General features: G+C 43.9%; 1 protein-coding gene across 2 annotated transcripts in view; it reads right to left on the reverse strand.

Moving 5' to 3' along the window:
• Window positions 1–7,989, reverse strand: part of PSMF1 (proteasome inhibitor subunit 1) — a 39,581-nt gene extending 31,592 nt beyond the window's left edge. For both annotated transcript variants that reach the window (XM_079783921.1, XM_079783920.1), the window contains exons 1-3: window positions 7,709–7,989; window positions 2,002–2,154; window positions 594–676 (exon numbers count right to left, since the gene is read on the reverse strand). In XM_079783921.1, the coding sequence (XP_079640047.1) occupies window positions 594–676; window positions 2,002–2,154; window positions 7,709–7,837 (365 nt within the window). In that variant the 5' untranslated portion in view covers window positions 7,838–7,989. The remainder of the gene's footprint in view (window positions 1–593; window positions 677–2,001; window positions 2,155–7,708) is intronic.
• Window positions 7,990–17,128: the final 9,139 nt, after the last annotated feature.

Below are 17,128 nucleotides of genomic sequence, written 5' to 3' on the forward strand. Positions count from 1 at the left end.
GAGTGTCTTCCCATGCACTGAATGGTCATAGGTTCTATTCCCGACCTGGTTAGGCAAATACCCAGGTTGTGGGTTCAATCCCCGGTTGCGACACATGTGCAAGGCAAAAAATTGGTGCTTCTCTCTCACATCAATGTTTCTGTTTCTCTCTCTCTCTCTCTCTCTCTCTCTCTCTCTCCCTAGAATCAATGAAAAATCATATCCTTTAATGAGGATTAAAAAAAAAAAAAGTTGGGGGTGGAATGGAGACCTGATTAGGGACACTTATTCAAAGGAGCTTACTCTAAATGACCCCCTTGGCCCAGCCCCATCTCTACTCTGTAGCCACTATAGCACTTGTAGACTCTTGATTGCATGATTTTATTTCATGTGACATTTCCCATGTGTCCTCTCTTTAAATAAATTAAAAATAGGAAAAGAGAACTGAGAAGTGACTGTGCCCAGGAGTGAAAGATCCTTCTGTTAACCTTCCTTAATTCTCTGGATACCTCCACTCCTTTCCTTATATCTGGCCACTGGCTCTCTCTTTCTCCCCCCAACTTCTCTCCCTCCCCCTTCCATCCCCCCCAGGGAAAACTATCACTTGGAAGTACCTGGGGAAGTCAAGCAGGTTTTCTGAATCGATATAATCATCCAAGTTGAGGGTCAAATCTGACACTTGCTGTGAGCCATATTCCTAGAAAAATAAAAATAAAAAGTGAAAGATGGACTATTTCTGGGCTAAAGAAACATGTATGTGCACAAAGAGACATAGATAAGGACTGTTTGTAATACAGGAAATACCCTTCTAATGCTTGGGGACTTCTCTGATTTAGGAATATCGAATATTTTTTCCCAGAAAACCTACTTCTTAGGCTCTTTTGCAGCCTGGGCACAGGCATATAACTGAGGAGCCAAAAAGATGCACAACTTCGACATGGAGGTGGGCAACATGGGGAAGCAGGCTGAGCAAGAGACAGACATCTTACTAAGGAGGGGTTCCAGCATCAGTGGCTCATGAGAAGGAGCACCAGGCTGGCAGTACTGGCCAGTCCCTAACATCCTTGTGGTGGCCACAGCAGTGGTTTCAACAGCATGGTTTGGGGCACTATCCTGGAGCCCAGATTTGAACCTGTTTTCTAGCTCTTCCAATAATTCAAGGAACTATCCCAATTCTTCAACAAACCCAATCTGTTTAAACTAACCTGAGGGGATTTTGTGGCTTGAAACTAAGAACCTTGTCTGATACAAGACTAAGTGTTCATCAAAAGGGAAAGGGATAAATAAATTATGGCATTATGGAATATGGCATAGTAAATTAATGAATAAGGTACTGTATATCTATATGCATTCCTATGTAAAGACCTCCAAAACATACTTTTTCATGAACACACGCAATCAGAACAAAAAGAAAATCACTGCCCTCATGGTGCTCACTGTCCAGTGATAGAATACAAACATTAACCCAAAGCATAAATAAGTACATAAGTACACATTGTGGTACCAGGCAGGAAAATGAAATGATGAAGTAGAGAAGTACACTTTAGATTTTTCTGGCAGGTGAGAGTAGGTAGTCAGGACTGAGCTTTCTGAGGAAGTGAACTAAGAGAGGGCGCAGGCCCAGCAAAGAAAGGATGAAGGATGTGTATGCAGGAAACAAGAGATGTAAAGGCTCCAAGGCAGCAAGAAGAGAAGCTTAGCTAAAGAACTAAAAGTATCCCTCAGGGACTATGGTTTTTCCTCCCAGGTTGTCACCGAATGGATTTATCTTAATTTACTTAACCATTCCCCTGTGATGGAAAGCACCGCCCCCCCCCCCCCCCCCCCACCCAATACCAGTGGTGAAAGTCTTTGAGCACAAAGCTTTTCCATCTTTAGGGTTCTTGCCTCAGGATAAAGTTCCAGAAGTAGGATCAATGGGTAAAGGCTTCACAAATATTTAGGGCTCTTCATCCATACAGTTAAATGGGTTTCACCACATCTACTCTCATCACCAGATCCCTCCTTGTCTCAGACACTCACCAGCACATTGACGATCATGCTCTTCTCCACAGTGACAGCCTTCACAAGGAGCTTTCTGGACCCATCCTTCGACTCATACCGGAGGACGTACAGGTCTTTATTGTTGTTCCATCCGACAGGCAGCAGTTCTGATTTCTTATCACTGGGATCCGGCTGAGAAGACACCAGGGTTGAGAGGAGGAAGGTTACAACCTCAGAACACAGCTATGAATGACTTATAATCTAATCACACCGCTTGCTTCACAGATGAGGGCACAGAGGTCAGGAGAAAGAAAATGTCCAAGGCCCCCCACAAGTCAGAGCTCTGGGACCCAGGTCTCTGGACTCCTGTTCCCGCTCCTCTCTCATCTCTGACTGCCTTTGTCACACAGCACTGGAACCTGTCAAGAATCTGCCTTGCTTCAATAATCTCCTCGCCATCCCTCTGCCAAGAATAAGGCCAATCATTTCAAGGAAATCTGTGAAATTCTAAGGTAGTGCTTTTAAAAGTTTGGAACTTGGGTCATCCGCAATAGGATCACTAAAGTGTTGACTAAAATACAGATTCTAATGTACCCCCCTCCAGACTACTGTAGTGGCTTAACAAAAATCATGAACAATTTTCATACACATGAAATATAGCATATGTACAAGATAAAAAAGAATTATAAAATGGACACCTATGTATCTGCCACCAGTTTAAGAGATAGAGTATCACCAATACTGCTAATGCCTTTAGTAGTGTATCCCCAATGAAGCTCTCTCCCTCCCCCTCACGGGTAATTACTATGATTTATCCATGTCAATGCATTTCACTATAGTTGATTCACTATATAGCATTCCATTGCTCTACAGTTCACAGCTATATAGCATACCACTGTATGAATATCATACAAGTTACACTTTCACTTGTTGGTAGATATCCAGAGTGTATACAGTTTATCTGTTTAGCTATTATAAAACTGCTATGAACATTCTTGTACACATCTCCTGCTACACATGTGGATAAATTTCCACACAGTATGTCTGGGGGAAGGACTTTTAATTTATAAGATAAAGTGTAACTGTATCCCAAAGAGGTCCTGATTTACACTCCCATCAGCAATGTATAAGAGTTCCTGTTGCTCCGTGTGGTCAGCAACATTGCTGTTGTCTGATGTAAATATTTTTGCCAACCTGGTGGGTGAAAAATGCATCACTGAGCGTTGTGCCGTCTTCCTTCCTTTTCTTTTTTAGCAGCCCTAGGACTCTCCTTTTATACACTAGGGTTTGAAAAATGGTTCTCAAACTATTTCTATAGTAAGAACTAATATGGTGACTTCCAGGTGGGGAAAGATTTCTTAAACAAAACCGACAAAACAAAAAAAGTGCTGCCTTTGAGACTACTCATAATTTAAAGCTTCTCTTCAACAACAGACACTACAAATAGGCAGCCACAGGTTAGGATGAGGTATTTGCCATGGCTACAAATGAAAAGAATTAATAATTAGTACATAAAGGAAATGCTTGGAAATGAATAAAAGTTGTGAACCCACTTGAAAAACTGGCAAAAGATATGAATAAGCAAAAGGTAAGTGCAGCTAGCAGTGTATACAGGGTTGTTTACTTTACTAGCACTTAGAGAAGCACAGGTTGAAATAATGAGATACCAGGTTACACCCATCAGATTGGTTATTATCCATATTTCTACTTTTTGTCAGGTGTTTGTGTGGGTGTGGGGAGAAAAGAAACCCCCAGACACTGCTTGCTGGTGGCCACTTCAACTCTTACAACCACTTTGGAGGGCAATCTGGTAGTCTTTAGTGCAATGAGGTGAGCTGACACGCCATGACCTCCACTCCTGGAAGAAACCCTGTGCACAGAGGGCATGACAAAGAATGTTCATCACCAAAGTGGAGGGGGAATGAGACATATCCTCACAGAGGAGCATGATATAGCAGTGATAAGGAACAAACTAGATCTAATTGTAGCATTACAGATAAAATAAATAAATAAATAATAATTATATATATATATATGAAAGGTTAAGAAAAAATGAGATTTATAACTGGGTGACATTTATGCACACATTTAAAAATGCACATAAAATATATTTTTTTCATGGATGCGTATTTATATAGCTAAATATGGAGAAAGTGGACTGGGAAGCTCTGTATTCATGAGAATATAGTACGAGAGAGTGGGACCAAAGATGAAGAACAAGGGCAAAAGACAAAGGTCCAGGAACATAGGCCTTACACACCCCAAGGACAGCGGGAAGCCAAGAGTGGAGAATTGGGGGCCTCTCCTCTTTGATCACCCCTGGTATTCAGGAATCCAATGGGGGGAGAGGTTCCAAATAAAAGTCAAGACGTTGCAACTGGCATGGTTTAAACCCTGGCTGGATGACAAGGAAACTCCCAGGCTTGAAGCAGAGAAATGAGTGAAGGAAACCAAAAGTGAAACTAATCAAACCACTCTGCTAAGTGAGAAAGAGAAACTCCCTTCATCCCAACTGGGTAAGTTTCCTGTAACATGTTTAGCATTGTGGACGTAAGATTTATTTTGGAAGCCAAGAATTTGATAATATACCTGTCTTTGTTCTGTTAAGGGCCTTTGAATATATGTCCTCCATCTATAGCAACCCATCAGAATTTTTTCTTAGAATATAGGTAACTCAGTCTGCTCACTATCCCATAACCTCTGGCATCCAGAATAAAAAAGAATCCTGGGGCCAAGTGAGGTGATGACTCTCACTGATGTTCCTCAGCCCAAGGGATGCCTTGATATGGGGAAAACAGGTGGGACAGAGAGGGACTGGCCCCAGTGATATCAGTCCAAATATGGCATTCAACTGCCCTCTAGGCCCTGACAACAAATATCAGGCCTCCCAGAAAGCTACAACTGGAAAGTAGCCAAAGTGCAATTGTGTGGTTTACTTCCCTTGGAGGAAAATCTAAGAAAGGGCTGACAGGGCCTGAGAACTGCCCAAAGTCACTGTAAGTCAGGGACAGAGCTGGATTTGGTAGTCAGAGCTTCTGGTTGCCCTGGCTATGGCTGGAGCAGATTTTTCCCAGCCAGGACCACCAGATTGGCTCCAAGAAAGGAAATATAGTTGTCCCCTTAGGCAAACTGCTGGGGCTGGATGCATTCTTTAATGGTCTTGAGTTCATCCCAGCGCCTCTGGGCTAAAATGCGCCCAAAAAAACTCAAAGTGATCATTCTGGGCATTTTCTCTCTTTCATCATAATCTTTAGATTCTCACAACACAAAACAATATTCTCTAACTAAGTCTATGACCATCTCTATCCCTTGTCACCTAAGCCACTTGACACAGCTGTAAAGCTCTTATGAGGCATGGCGCTGACTGCAAGAAAGAAATACAAATTCAAATATTGGCTTTTTATTGAAGCCAGTGAATGCATTGCTCTCCTAATCAAGTATTATGTCCACAATTCCCCAGTACCAAAGGAGACAAAACCAAAGAGAGGAGACAATTTAGCTTTTTACTTAATTGCCAATATAATATATAATCAAGCACATACACACTTTTGGGACCTTCCTCTCTCTTTTATCACCCCAAGAAGGGTGGGGAGCAGGAGGTGGCTGGATAGGCAACACACACATCTTCTTGAGTTTGGCAGACACTACTGGTCTCTGCTGAGTCTTCTGGTCCCAGGCCAGAAAATTAAACCCTCTCTTAAATAAATTACTAGGAAAGATGCCTCAACTCTGAAGAAGCAGACTCAGCAGAAGTGAGAGGAGGACACATGCAACCTGAGCTCCAATGACAGTTAATAAAAAAGGGGCCAAGAGCAGCAAAGATATACTCTAACATGCAATACAAGCACCCATCCCCTCAAAGAGCATGCACGCTTTAGCACTGGGTAGTCATATGAACAGTGGGCAGTGCCTTCCGAAACCCTCATTCCCACCCCCCCCTGGCCTCCCCTATGATGTGTGGACCCGCACCATTTTCTGTATGAACGCAGCACATAGCACTACGAACAGAGTGGAACTAGATGGACCTTTGGGAATTAAGGATCTTTTATTTACTTTCTAAAATAAGTATTAAAATGAGATCATATTCTTTCTGCACATTTCACCTGAAAATTTTGGAGTCCAGAGTATATGGCAAAGGGGATGGTGCTGGCTGGAAGGAGGCAATAACCTAAGCCAGTGGTCGGCAAACTCATTAGTCAACAGAGCCAAATATCAACAGTACAACGATTGAAATTTCTTTTGAGAGCCAAATTTTTTAAACTTAAACTTCTTCTAACGCCACTTCTTCAAAACAGACTCGTCCAGGCCGTGGTATTTTGTGGAAGAGCCACACTCAAGGGGCCAAAGAGCCGCATGTGGCTTGCGAGCCGCAGCTTGCCGAGCACTGATCTAAGCTGTCGAACTGAATCAGAGTTGCTGACAGGATGTGAGAGGGGTGAGTGGTGGGAGCAGATCTGCAGTGTTGACATGTCTTTTTAGCATGGGGAGAAGAGGGAGTCACACAGGCCCTCTGTAACAAACACCTGTTCCTGGGGAGAGAGGTCTGACAGTGTGTTAGAGAAGCAGTAGCTAGCTGGCAGGAGATAAGGAGAGTGGGGTACATGAGAAGGGGCAGAGAGCAGGGCAGGCGTGTTAGATCTGAAAGACAAGGAAAGAGGTGGGGGGAGCTGAGGGCCACTGGGGGAGCTCCAAGGTCATGACCAAGTCCAACTCCTCTCTCCCATCCCACTGTTCCATGTGCTATCCCACACATCAGCTTTCTGGGAGACGTTCCCAGGAAAGACTGAAATGAAATGATTAGGGGAAGTGAAAGAGTGTTAAAGATTAGAAAGCTGAAGTAGGGCAGGTGAGGAAATGCTGGGCAAACTATACACTGAAAGGGGAAACGGGACTCTTGTGAGTGGGGACTGTCTCTACCTTGTCCCAAGGTCTGAAGTACAGGGTAAATAGACAGGCCACGAGGAGGCATTTGGGAGGGAGAAATGGCTCCTGCTGTGTGTGTGTGTGTGTGTGTGAGAGAGAGAGAGAGAGAGAGAGAGAGAGAGAGAGAGAGAGATCGACCCTTCTTTTTCCGGAGGCAGCGGTGAGGGAGGGAGAGCAGGAGGGGCTGGTCCTGTAGGGACAGCTGTGGGGAGGAAACCTTCCCTGGCCCGCATACGCAGGGTGTATGTGTGTACGTGTGTGAGGTGCTTGTTTTCCAGAGCCCGAGTTGGGGACGACAGCAGCGAGGGGTCTGCAAAGGATGGAGGGTGTGAGCTCTCTTGGCCCAGGCTGAGGCGTGAAGAAAGGACCCTTGACAAGGGCTGGGTAGGTCCAAGCTCACCCCGACACCCGTGCTTGGATCCCGCTATCCGGTGGGGACCCCAGAACAGTACGAGGGCAGTTCCCCCGCCCCGACTGTGTGGGAAGGAACTTAGCGGACACTTCAGGTCGGTGAGGAGTGCGCAGGGAAGCTACACCCGTCCCGGTGCCAGGCCCACACAGCCCTGGCCTCGGAGACGGGCAGGCTGTGCCGAAAGCAAGTTTCTGACCGCGGGTTTTCCACACAGCTGTGTTGTGAGGTGCTCTGAGCTGAGCTGGGGCAGCAGAGCACCTCCCCAACCGCCGCCTGCACCAAAGGTGTCATGAATCCGAGACTTGGGAGAGGGGAAGGTCAGAGCTCGGCCCCAGGCCTTCGGTCCTCTGGGTTCGGGCGGAAGACACCTTAGCCCCTCCACCCTAGCTCCGAGCCGGCTCCCGGGCGTACCTGTTCGCCGGCACCCACGCTGTAGTAGCCGCGCGTCACCAACTCCCAGTGCAGGAAGCAGACCAGCGCGTCCTGCGCACAGGTGATCGTCGGCGCCGCCGACGCGAACAGAACCTCCAGGCCCGCCATGCGTGCCCCCCGCTTCTGCGGGCAGAGGAAGGAAGTGAGAAAGTGCGGTGAGCCGACCGGCCCTCCGAGTACTGATGACTCCGCACCGATAATCCGCTCGCTCGGGCTGCTTCCACCCACCGCCAAAATGGAGACGCCCTCGGGTCAGGGGGCGCGGCTGCCGGAAGTAGCTCTAAAGAGCGGCGCAGCTGCTCCAGCGCGCCCGGGCTGGAAACAGGAGCGCAACACTTGAAAGGTTCCGCCAGGCAGTGCGCGGGCGGGGCGGGGCGGCGCGGGACCCCTGGGGGCGCGGCCCTTCAAAGCTGGAATCCGGAAGTTCCCAGGTTGCTAGCGGGACCACTACAGGTAGGGTGCTGCGTTCCGGAGGAGAAGCCACCTTATTCTGAGCCACAGACTTCCCATCCGCAGAATGGGGTAGGCGCATGCTAATGGGGGAAGATGTTATGAAATATGGCAAAAATATATTATTAACAGTAATTGCCTCTTAGTCATTTCTTGCTACGTGCCACATTATTCGAAATGCTTCACTACTTGTATTCATTTATTTAATCCTCGTGACACATATAAGGTTGGTATTAATTATAGCCCCATTTTACAGATGGGTAAACAAAAATACAAAGGGTTAAATTTGACCAAGATAACACAGCCATACAGTGAGTGTGGCAGAGATGGAATTGGGACTGAGCTGACGGGCTCCTAGGATAGCATTTTATTATTTTGAATCCTCCCTTGAGGATATTTTTTTCCATTGGTTTTTAAAGAGAGTGGAGGGTAGGGAAGAGAAAAACATCAACGTGAGAGAGACACATGGATTGGTTGCCTACCCTATGCACCCGGACCAGAGCAGGGGGTCAAACCTGCAACCCAGGTGTGTGCCCTTGACTGGGAATCGAACCCACAACTCTTCCGTCAATGGGCCAAAGCAACGACTGAGCAACCGCTTGGGCTAGGATAGCATTTATTAAATGTTTATTGTGTGCTAGATGCTGTGCCAAAACCTTTACATCACCCTAACAACAATTCTGAGGTATGTTCCATTATCACCTCCGTTTTGCAGATGATAAAACCAGCTCAGAGAATTAAGGCCACTTCCCCCAAGAAAACAGCTGCCTGCTACAGAGCTGAAGTTCTTGATCTACTACTAAATTTCCATAGTTTATTTGCCTGTCTCCTTCATGATTTTTACCACCTATTATTTCTTCAACAGGTTTCTTGAAATCTAGTTTCCCATCCCAGTCAGCAATTGGCTACAAGCCATTATCATCTCTCATTTTGATGCCTACGCTAGCCTCTGAACTGCCCTCTCCTGAACGTCTGTTCTATGTTCTACAACTATAGATTACATTAGAACATACACTAGATCACATCCCACCTCTGCTCAAAACTCCCAGGGCTCCCATCACACTCAAAGGAAAAGTAAAGTCCTCCCTATGGTCTGCAGGAACCTGCATGTGGTCTGCATCCCATCCCGCCCTCATCACTTACCTCTCTCTGACATTAGCTACTCTAACTCTCCCCTCATCACCTGCATTCTTGGTTGCAGTAATCTTGACTCCCATCCTCTCTCACACCCGCATTTGCTTCAACAGCAAAGCTAGTCGGCTTTACTCTCAAAATATATTCTGCGTCTGACCGCCTCCACCTTGTTCTGATTCTCTAGCCTCTCATGCTTGGACTATTGCAGTAGCCTCCTACCCAGCCTCTCTCTTTTACATGTTCTATTCTCCTGGCCTTTCTTTGCATGTACTGCTGTCACTGCCTACAGTGCTCTTTCTCCAAACATCTGCATGGTTCATTCCTTCCTTTTAGGTGACTCCTTCCCTCATCTCCATTTAGCCTCAGCAGAGGGCTTCCCTGACACCCATCCAGAACAACCTCCTTCATGCAACCACTTTTTTTTCTTTCCTGAAAAGTATTCATCATAACCTGATACTACATTAGGTATTTGTTTGCTTGTTTATTTAATGACTGTGTTCCCATTAGACTGTGAAAAGGAGCAGAGGCCATGTTTGTCTTGGATACAGGTATGCCTGAGTACCTCCCCAGCTCAATATATACTTATTGAATGAATGAATGCATGAATGAATGTATGAATGAATGCATGCATGCATGTGTGAATGAATGATGAATGAATGATTGGGCTAGTCTCACTCACCCTTTTGCAGTCCACCACTCACTTTGTTAGCTGGCCGTGTATCTCTCAAAATTCTGTGTTCTTGAGGTAACCCTTGGATGCCCAGATTCTCAGACCTCATCTGTGGAGATTCTAGATGAGCAGGTCTAAGATGGAATGCCGGTGTGTTGACCACACTCTGGGTGATGCTGCAGCCGGGGATTGTGGAACTCCTGAGATGTACTGCGGGTGGCTTAAGGCTATTTGCTCTTTCCACCAAGATTCTCTGCATTTTCAGGAATCCCTGATTTTACTTGCTCTGTCTCTTCTTCTCCCAGTGTCTTTCACCAGTTATGGAAAATTCCACCAATTCATTCACTTAATCATTAACCAAACCTCATAGGCTGGGTTGCCCCGGGTGGTGATGCAGGCTATGTACTGCACAAAGGTGCCCACCCCAGTGGCAGCCCTATCCCTAAGTGCCTACTGTGATCCAGGCCCAGATGGACAAGCCATAGTTCCTGCCACTATGGGGCTCACTGTCTAGTGGTAAGAAAAAAAAACAATACAGACAAAGGAAGCCCAGTGTGGAAACTGTTATGGCAGAGGGACACTTGGAGGTCTGTGCAAGCCCAGAGGAGGCAACTAATTCAGGTTAGGGGTCATGGGGAGCTTCTTAAAGGAAGAGATGCCCAACTGCACTGAACTGTAGTGGAAGATAGGGAGCAAAAGGTGTTCCAGAAACAGGGAACAGCATATGCAAAGCCCTGGACGTGAGAAATGCAGCTAGTACTCTGTGATTAGAGGGTCAATGCTGCCTCCTGAATGAGGCTTCCCTTCATCTCCTCTGCCCAAAATTAATTCCTCTCAAGTGCCATTGGCCAGTGGGGGTGCCAAAGGGCGGGCATGGGACAGAGAGAGCTAGCAGACTCAGTGGGGAGGAGAATTTTATCATTCAAGATGATTAAAATGTCTGGTTCATGGTGATAACAAAAAGCAGACTGGCTGTTGATCAGTTTTATTATTGCTTTAAAATTGTTTTTTTACAGACAATGTGCTCCCGCCCTTGCCTGCACTTGGGCAGACAGCTCCCCCCCCCCCGCCCCCGCTTGGTTTGTCCACTGCTTTGTGTACAATTGGTTATAACTTGAACCCCACAGAATTTTGGTTCCCTGTTATACATCATCATCCCTGTTAGCTTGTGTTCCCTCAGAAGCCAATGTGAGACAAGGATTTGAAGGGTTCATTTGGGACCTGATTCCAGAATATAGCAATAAGGGAGGAGGGGAGTGAGACAGGGAAGGGAAGGAAGCCTTAGGTGTTATGTGATCAAGCCAAGGTTTCACCCCTTGGCACCTGGGCATGAGTTGTCCCAATTGAGAGCAAAGGAACTGGGATGTCTCCCTCACTCCCTGTCTGCCCCAGGTTGAGTGAGGGCTGCTTCTGGGGGCATGAAAAGCCCTCGGGCAGAGAATTGCAGAGTTTAGAGAAAGCAGCCTTTGGTGCTGAGGAGTGAGTGGGGCACTGTGGCATCTGCTAACCCCCCCCCCCCCCCATTAAGGGTGAGCTAGGTCTTTGAAAGTTTCTGGCCCAGCAGCCATCATGGAGTAGGCACTAACATTTGTATGGAAAGAATAAGGTAAGCTCTGACTATTGCACTAGGCTGTGAGTCCCCTGAGGGCCAGGACTGTGTTCTGTCCACCCTGGACCTCAGGGTCTCCATGGTTCTCCACGGATGGGAACAAACAGGAGGGCCCCACAGGACCCTGGTCCATCCATCCAGCACTTTCTGTGGACTTACCTCTGTTACCAGAGTCTCAGTTGTTCCTGTGAGGCCTGTGTGTGGCTGAGAAGGTAAACAGGTGGAAGGTGCCTCGTTAGCTGGGCACCCGCTGCCTGGGCAGTGCAGAGCCCATGGGCCCAGGATGATGGAAGAACGTGGCAGGTGGCTGCAGCCACCAGTTCCTGGTTGCCAAGTGACAGCAATGTGAGTATTCCAAGTTCTCTGGAAACCGTCTCCCTGGAAACTGTAGAGGTGAGCTAAGGGACAGGTCCCATGTGGACCCGGTGGTAGAATCATTCACCACTGGAATCCTTCTTCTGTTCCTTATGCCTAGCATAAGCCCAACCACCTCACCTCCTCAAGGAAGCTCTCCATGATTAGTACTGCTCAGTACTAACTGAAACCCAAGACCTCCTATTCCCCCTTTCAGTGGGGTGCCCAGCATATTTGACATCTGGAAGAGAGAACTCTTATTTTTTAAAAATATAACTAATATCACTCTATTCGTTTTTTTGAAAGATTTTTTTTGTGGTAAAATACACATAATATAAAATTTAACTGTCTTAACTGTTTAAAAGGGTATAGTTCAGTAGTATTAAGTACATTCACATTGTTGTGCATTCACTTCCACCATTATTTTCAGAACTCTTTTCATCTTGCAAAACTGAATCTCTGTGCCCAGTAAACAACAATTCCCCATTCTTCCCTCCTCCCAATCCCTGGCAACTACCATTCTACTTCTATCGCTAAGGATTTGACTATTCTAGGTACCTCATATAAGTGGAATCACACTGGATTTGTCTTTTTGTGACTGGCTTATATCACTTAAAATAATGCCTTCAAGGTTCATCTATGTTGTAGCGTGTGCCAGAATTTCTTTCTTTCTAAGCCTTAGTAATATTTCATAGTCTATGTCTATATCTAGCCACATTAATATATGCACAATGGAATACTTCTATCTATATCTATCACATTTTGCTTATCCACTCATCTGTTGATGGACACTTGGGTTGCTTCCACCTTTTGGTCATTGTGAATAATGCTGCTATGAACATGGGAGTACAAATATCTGCTTAAGACCCTGATTTCAATTACTTTGGGTATATACCCAGAAATAGAATACTAGTAACTGATCAATCATAATTCCATTTTTAATTTTTTGAGCTACCTCCATAGTGTTTTCTTCGATGGCTGTAACATTTACATTCCCACCAACAGTGTACAAGTGTTCCCTTTTCTCCACATCCTTGCCAACACTTGCTATTTCCTGTTTTGTTGTTGTTTTGTTTTGTTTTTATAGTGGCCATCCTAATGGGTATGAGGTGGTATCTCACTGTGGTTTTGCATTTCCCCAATGATTAGTGATTTTGAGCATCAATTCATGTGCTCTTTGGCTATTTCTATATCTTTTTTGAAGAAATTCCTATTCAAGTCCTTTGCCCATTTTTGAATTAGGTTGTGTTTTAAATAGCCATTATTTTTTTAGAGCAGTTTTGGATTCACAATAAAATTGAGTGGAAGATACAGAGATTTCCCATATGCCCATGTCTCCACACATGAATAGCTTCTCCCTTTTACCAACATTCCCCCACGGAGTGGTGCATTTGTTATAACTGGTGAATCTACATCGACACATCACTACCAGCATAGTTCATAGTTTACATTAGGGTTCACTCTTGGTGTTGTACATTCTGTGGATTTGGACAAGTGTATAATGACATATTTCCATTACAGTTTTATACAGAGTGCCCTACTCTTCTGTGCTCTGCCTACTTGGCCCTCCCTACCCCTAACCTAGGACAGCCACTGATCTTTTCATCTTGCAAACTATATCTCCATAGTTTTGTCTTTTCCAAAATAGCATATGGTTGGAATCATACAGTATGTAGTCTTTTCAGACTGTCTTCTTTTACTTAGTAATATGCATTTAAGAGTCTTCCTTGTGTTTTCATGGCAGCATTTTAATTTTTTTTTTAAGTGTTGGATAACATTCCATTGTCTGGATGTGCCAGTTTACTTATCCTTTCACCTACTGAAGAGCATCTTGGTTGCTTCCAAGTTTTGACAATTATGAATAAAGTTGCTATAAACATACATGTGCAGTTTTTTAAGTGTGAACATAAATTTCCAACTCCTTTGGGTAAATACCAAGAGTGTAATTGCTGGATTGTATGGAAAGAGTATGTTTAGTTTTGTAAGAAACTGCCAAACTGTCTTCCAAAGTGTCTGTACCATTTTGCCTTTCCACCAACAATGAATGAGAGTTTCTGTTGCTCGACATCCTCACCAGCGTTTCATGTTGTCAATGTTCTGGATTTTGGCCATTCTAATAGGTGTGTAGTGGTATCTCATTGTTTTAGTTTGCATTTCCCTGATGATGTATGATGTGGGGCATCTTTTTATATGATTTGCCCTTTGTATATTTTCTTTGGTCTTTGACCCAAGTTTTAATTGGGTTATTTGTTTTCTTATTGCTGAACAACTCTTATTATTGTTAAGAATTTTTTATATATTTTGGATTAATGTCCTTTATCAGATGTCATTTGAAAATATTTTCTCTCAGACTGTGGTTTGTCATTTTATTCTCTTGACAATGTCTTTTGCAGAGGAGAATTTAAAAATTTTAATGAAGTCTAGCTTACTGATTCTTTCTTTCATGAATCGTGCCTTTGATGTTGTATCTAAAAAATCATTGCCAAACCTCAGGTCATCTACATTTTCTCTTATGTTATCTTTTAGGAGTTCTATGATTCATTTTGGGCTAATTTTTGTGAAGAATGTAAAGTCTGTGTCTAGATTCTGTTTTCTTCATTTTTTTTTTCATGCAGATGCCCATTTCAGCACCATTTGTTGAAAAGAATACAATTTTTCCATTATATTGCCTTTGTGAAATAAATTGACCATATTTATTTGGGTCTGTTTCTAAGGTCTTTATTCTGTTCCACTGATCTATTTGTTCATACCATCACCAATACTATACTGTCTTTTTAAAAAATATATTTTTATTGATTTCAGAGAGGAAGGGAGAGGGAGAGAGAAAAAGAAAAACATCTGCTGCCTCTTGCATGCCCTTTACTGGGGACTGAGCCCGCAACCCAGGCATATGCCCTTGACCAGAATTCAATCCAGGACCCTTCAGTCCGCAGGCTGATGCACTATCCACTGAGCCAAACTGGCTAGGGCTACACTGTCTTTTAAAAATATCTTAACTATGTTTTATTGATTTTTAGAGAGAAATGAAGGAAGAGGGATAGAGAGATAGAAACATGAATGAGAGAGAAACATAATTGATCAGGTGCCTCGTGCAGGCCCCCCACTGGGGATTGAGCCCACAACCCTGGGCATGTGCCCTGACTGGGAATGGAACCAGTGACCTCTTGGTTCATGGGTCGACACTCAACCACTGAGCCACACTGGTTGGGCTACATTGTCTTGAATACTGTAGCTCTATAGTAGGTTTTAAAGTTCGATAATGTCAATCCTTCAACTTCTTCAATGTAGTGTTGCCCTTCTGGGTCTTTTGCCTCTCCACATAAATATTAGAATAAATTCATCAATTTCCATAAAATAATTGATTGAGATTCTGGTTGGGGTTACATTGAATCTATTGATCAAGTTTGGAAATCCTGACATCTTAACGATATTGAGTCTTACTACTCATGAACATGGAATCTCTCTCCTTTTAGTTAATTCTTCTTTGATTTCTTTCACCAGAGTTTTGTAGTGTTCCACATATAGATTTTGAAAATTTTTGGTGAAATTTTAAGAGTTCTCTATATATCCTAGATATTAATCCCTTATCAGATATATGACTTGCAAATATATTTTCTCATTCTGTGGGTTGCCTTTTTACTCTGTTTATAGTGTCTTTGAATGTACAAAAGCTTTTCATTTTCATGAAGTTAAATTTGTTTATTTTTTTCATTTGTTGCCTGTGCTTTTGATGTTGGATTCAGGAAATCATTGTCAAATCCAATGTCAGGAAGATTTTACCTTATGTTTTCTTCTGATACTTTTATCGTTTTAGGTCTTATATTTAGAACTTTGACTCATTTTGAGTTAATGTTTGTGTGTAGTATGAGGTAGGGGTTCATCTTTATCTTTTGCATGTGGATATTCAGTTTTCCTAGAACCACTTGTTATAAAGACTGTCATTTCCCCAAGGATGAATGGTCTTGGCACCCTTGTCAAAAATCACTTGACCATACATGAAAGAGTTTATTTCTGGACTCTATATTCTGTTTCTTTGGTCTATATACCTACCTTTATTCTAGTACCACATTCTTTTGATTACTGTAACTTTACAATAAAGTTTGAAACAGGAAGTGTGGGTCCTTCAATGGATCCCCCATCTATATGACAAAATTCTTTAAAATAATAGTCACATAGTAATAAATAGAAATTATTTTCCTGATTCATTCTTTTTTCATGAAGGTATAACTTATATAGAGTACAAATCCCCCCTTTTCATATACAATTCTATTTTGACAAATGTACACAGTCCTGTAACTATCAGGCACTCTAAATATTTCCGGAAGGTAGAGATTTTTAAAATATCATCTTTATTGATATGTAATTTTCATACAATAAAACCACAAGTTTAATTGTACACTTCAATAAGTTTTGGCAAATGTATACACCAGTGTCACCATGACCATCAAGATGCAGAACATTGACATTGCTCCAAAAGTTTCCTCAGACGTCTCTGCAGCCAATGTCTCCGACCTCTGGTGCAGGTAACTACTGGTCTGCTTTCTGTCTCTATTGATTAATTTAGCCTCTTGAAAGTTCACAAAAATGAAATGTATCTGTTGGTTGGGAACCCTGGGAAGCGATCTCGGAATACAGTTAGTATGCTAGAGAATTATAACAGATAAGGCTTGTTTAAAAAAGGGGGGGGCAGCACCCCAATAAATTTAACAAAAAAGGGGAAAAATTAAAACCAAAAAGGGGGTGCAGAACAGGAGTAGGTGGGGAGGACTTTCACACTAGGATGCAGGTCTGACACCTGGGAAAAAGGGGAACAATGAGAATTGGAAAGGAGGGGCCTCAGGCCTCAGTGCAGTTGTGAGAAAGTCTCAGCCAGCCCAACACGGAGCCCCAGAACAAAGCCCCACAGACTCCCATGTCGGGCAGAAGTGGCGAGGCGTCCCTCTGTACCCGCTCTGTGCCCATCACTGGGTGGGCTGCTGTGAAGAGCATGGCCTGAGCATTATTCCAAAGGTGCTACAGCTGGAGGTTGCTGGCGACCTTTACTCCGCGTAGCTGATTGGCAGTTTCTTTCTTGAAGAGAGATTGTTATCCCTCCATGGCTAACACTTAAAATACTCTTCGTGCCTGCATTTTTTCACTCATCATTATGTCTGAGGTTCATCTATGTTGTTGTATCAGTTCC

This window comes from Cnephaeus nilssonii, assembly GCF_951640355.1.
Source record: "Cnephaeus nilssonii genome assembly, chromosome: 11".
NCBI lineage: Eukaryota > Metazoa > Chordata > Mammalia > Chiroptera > Vespertilionidae > Cnephaeus > Cnephaeus nilssonii.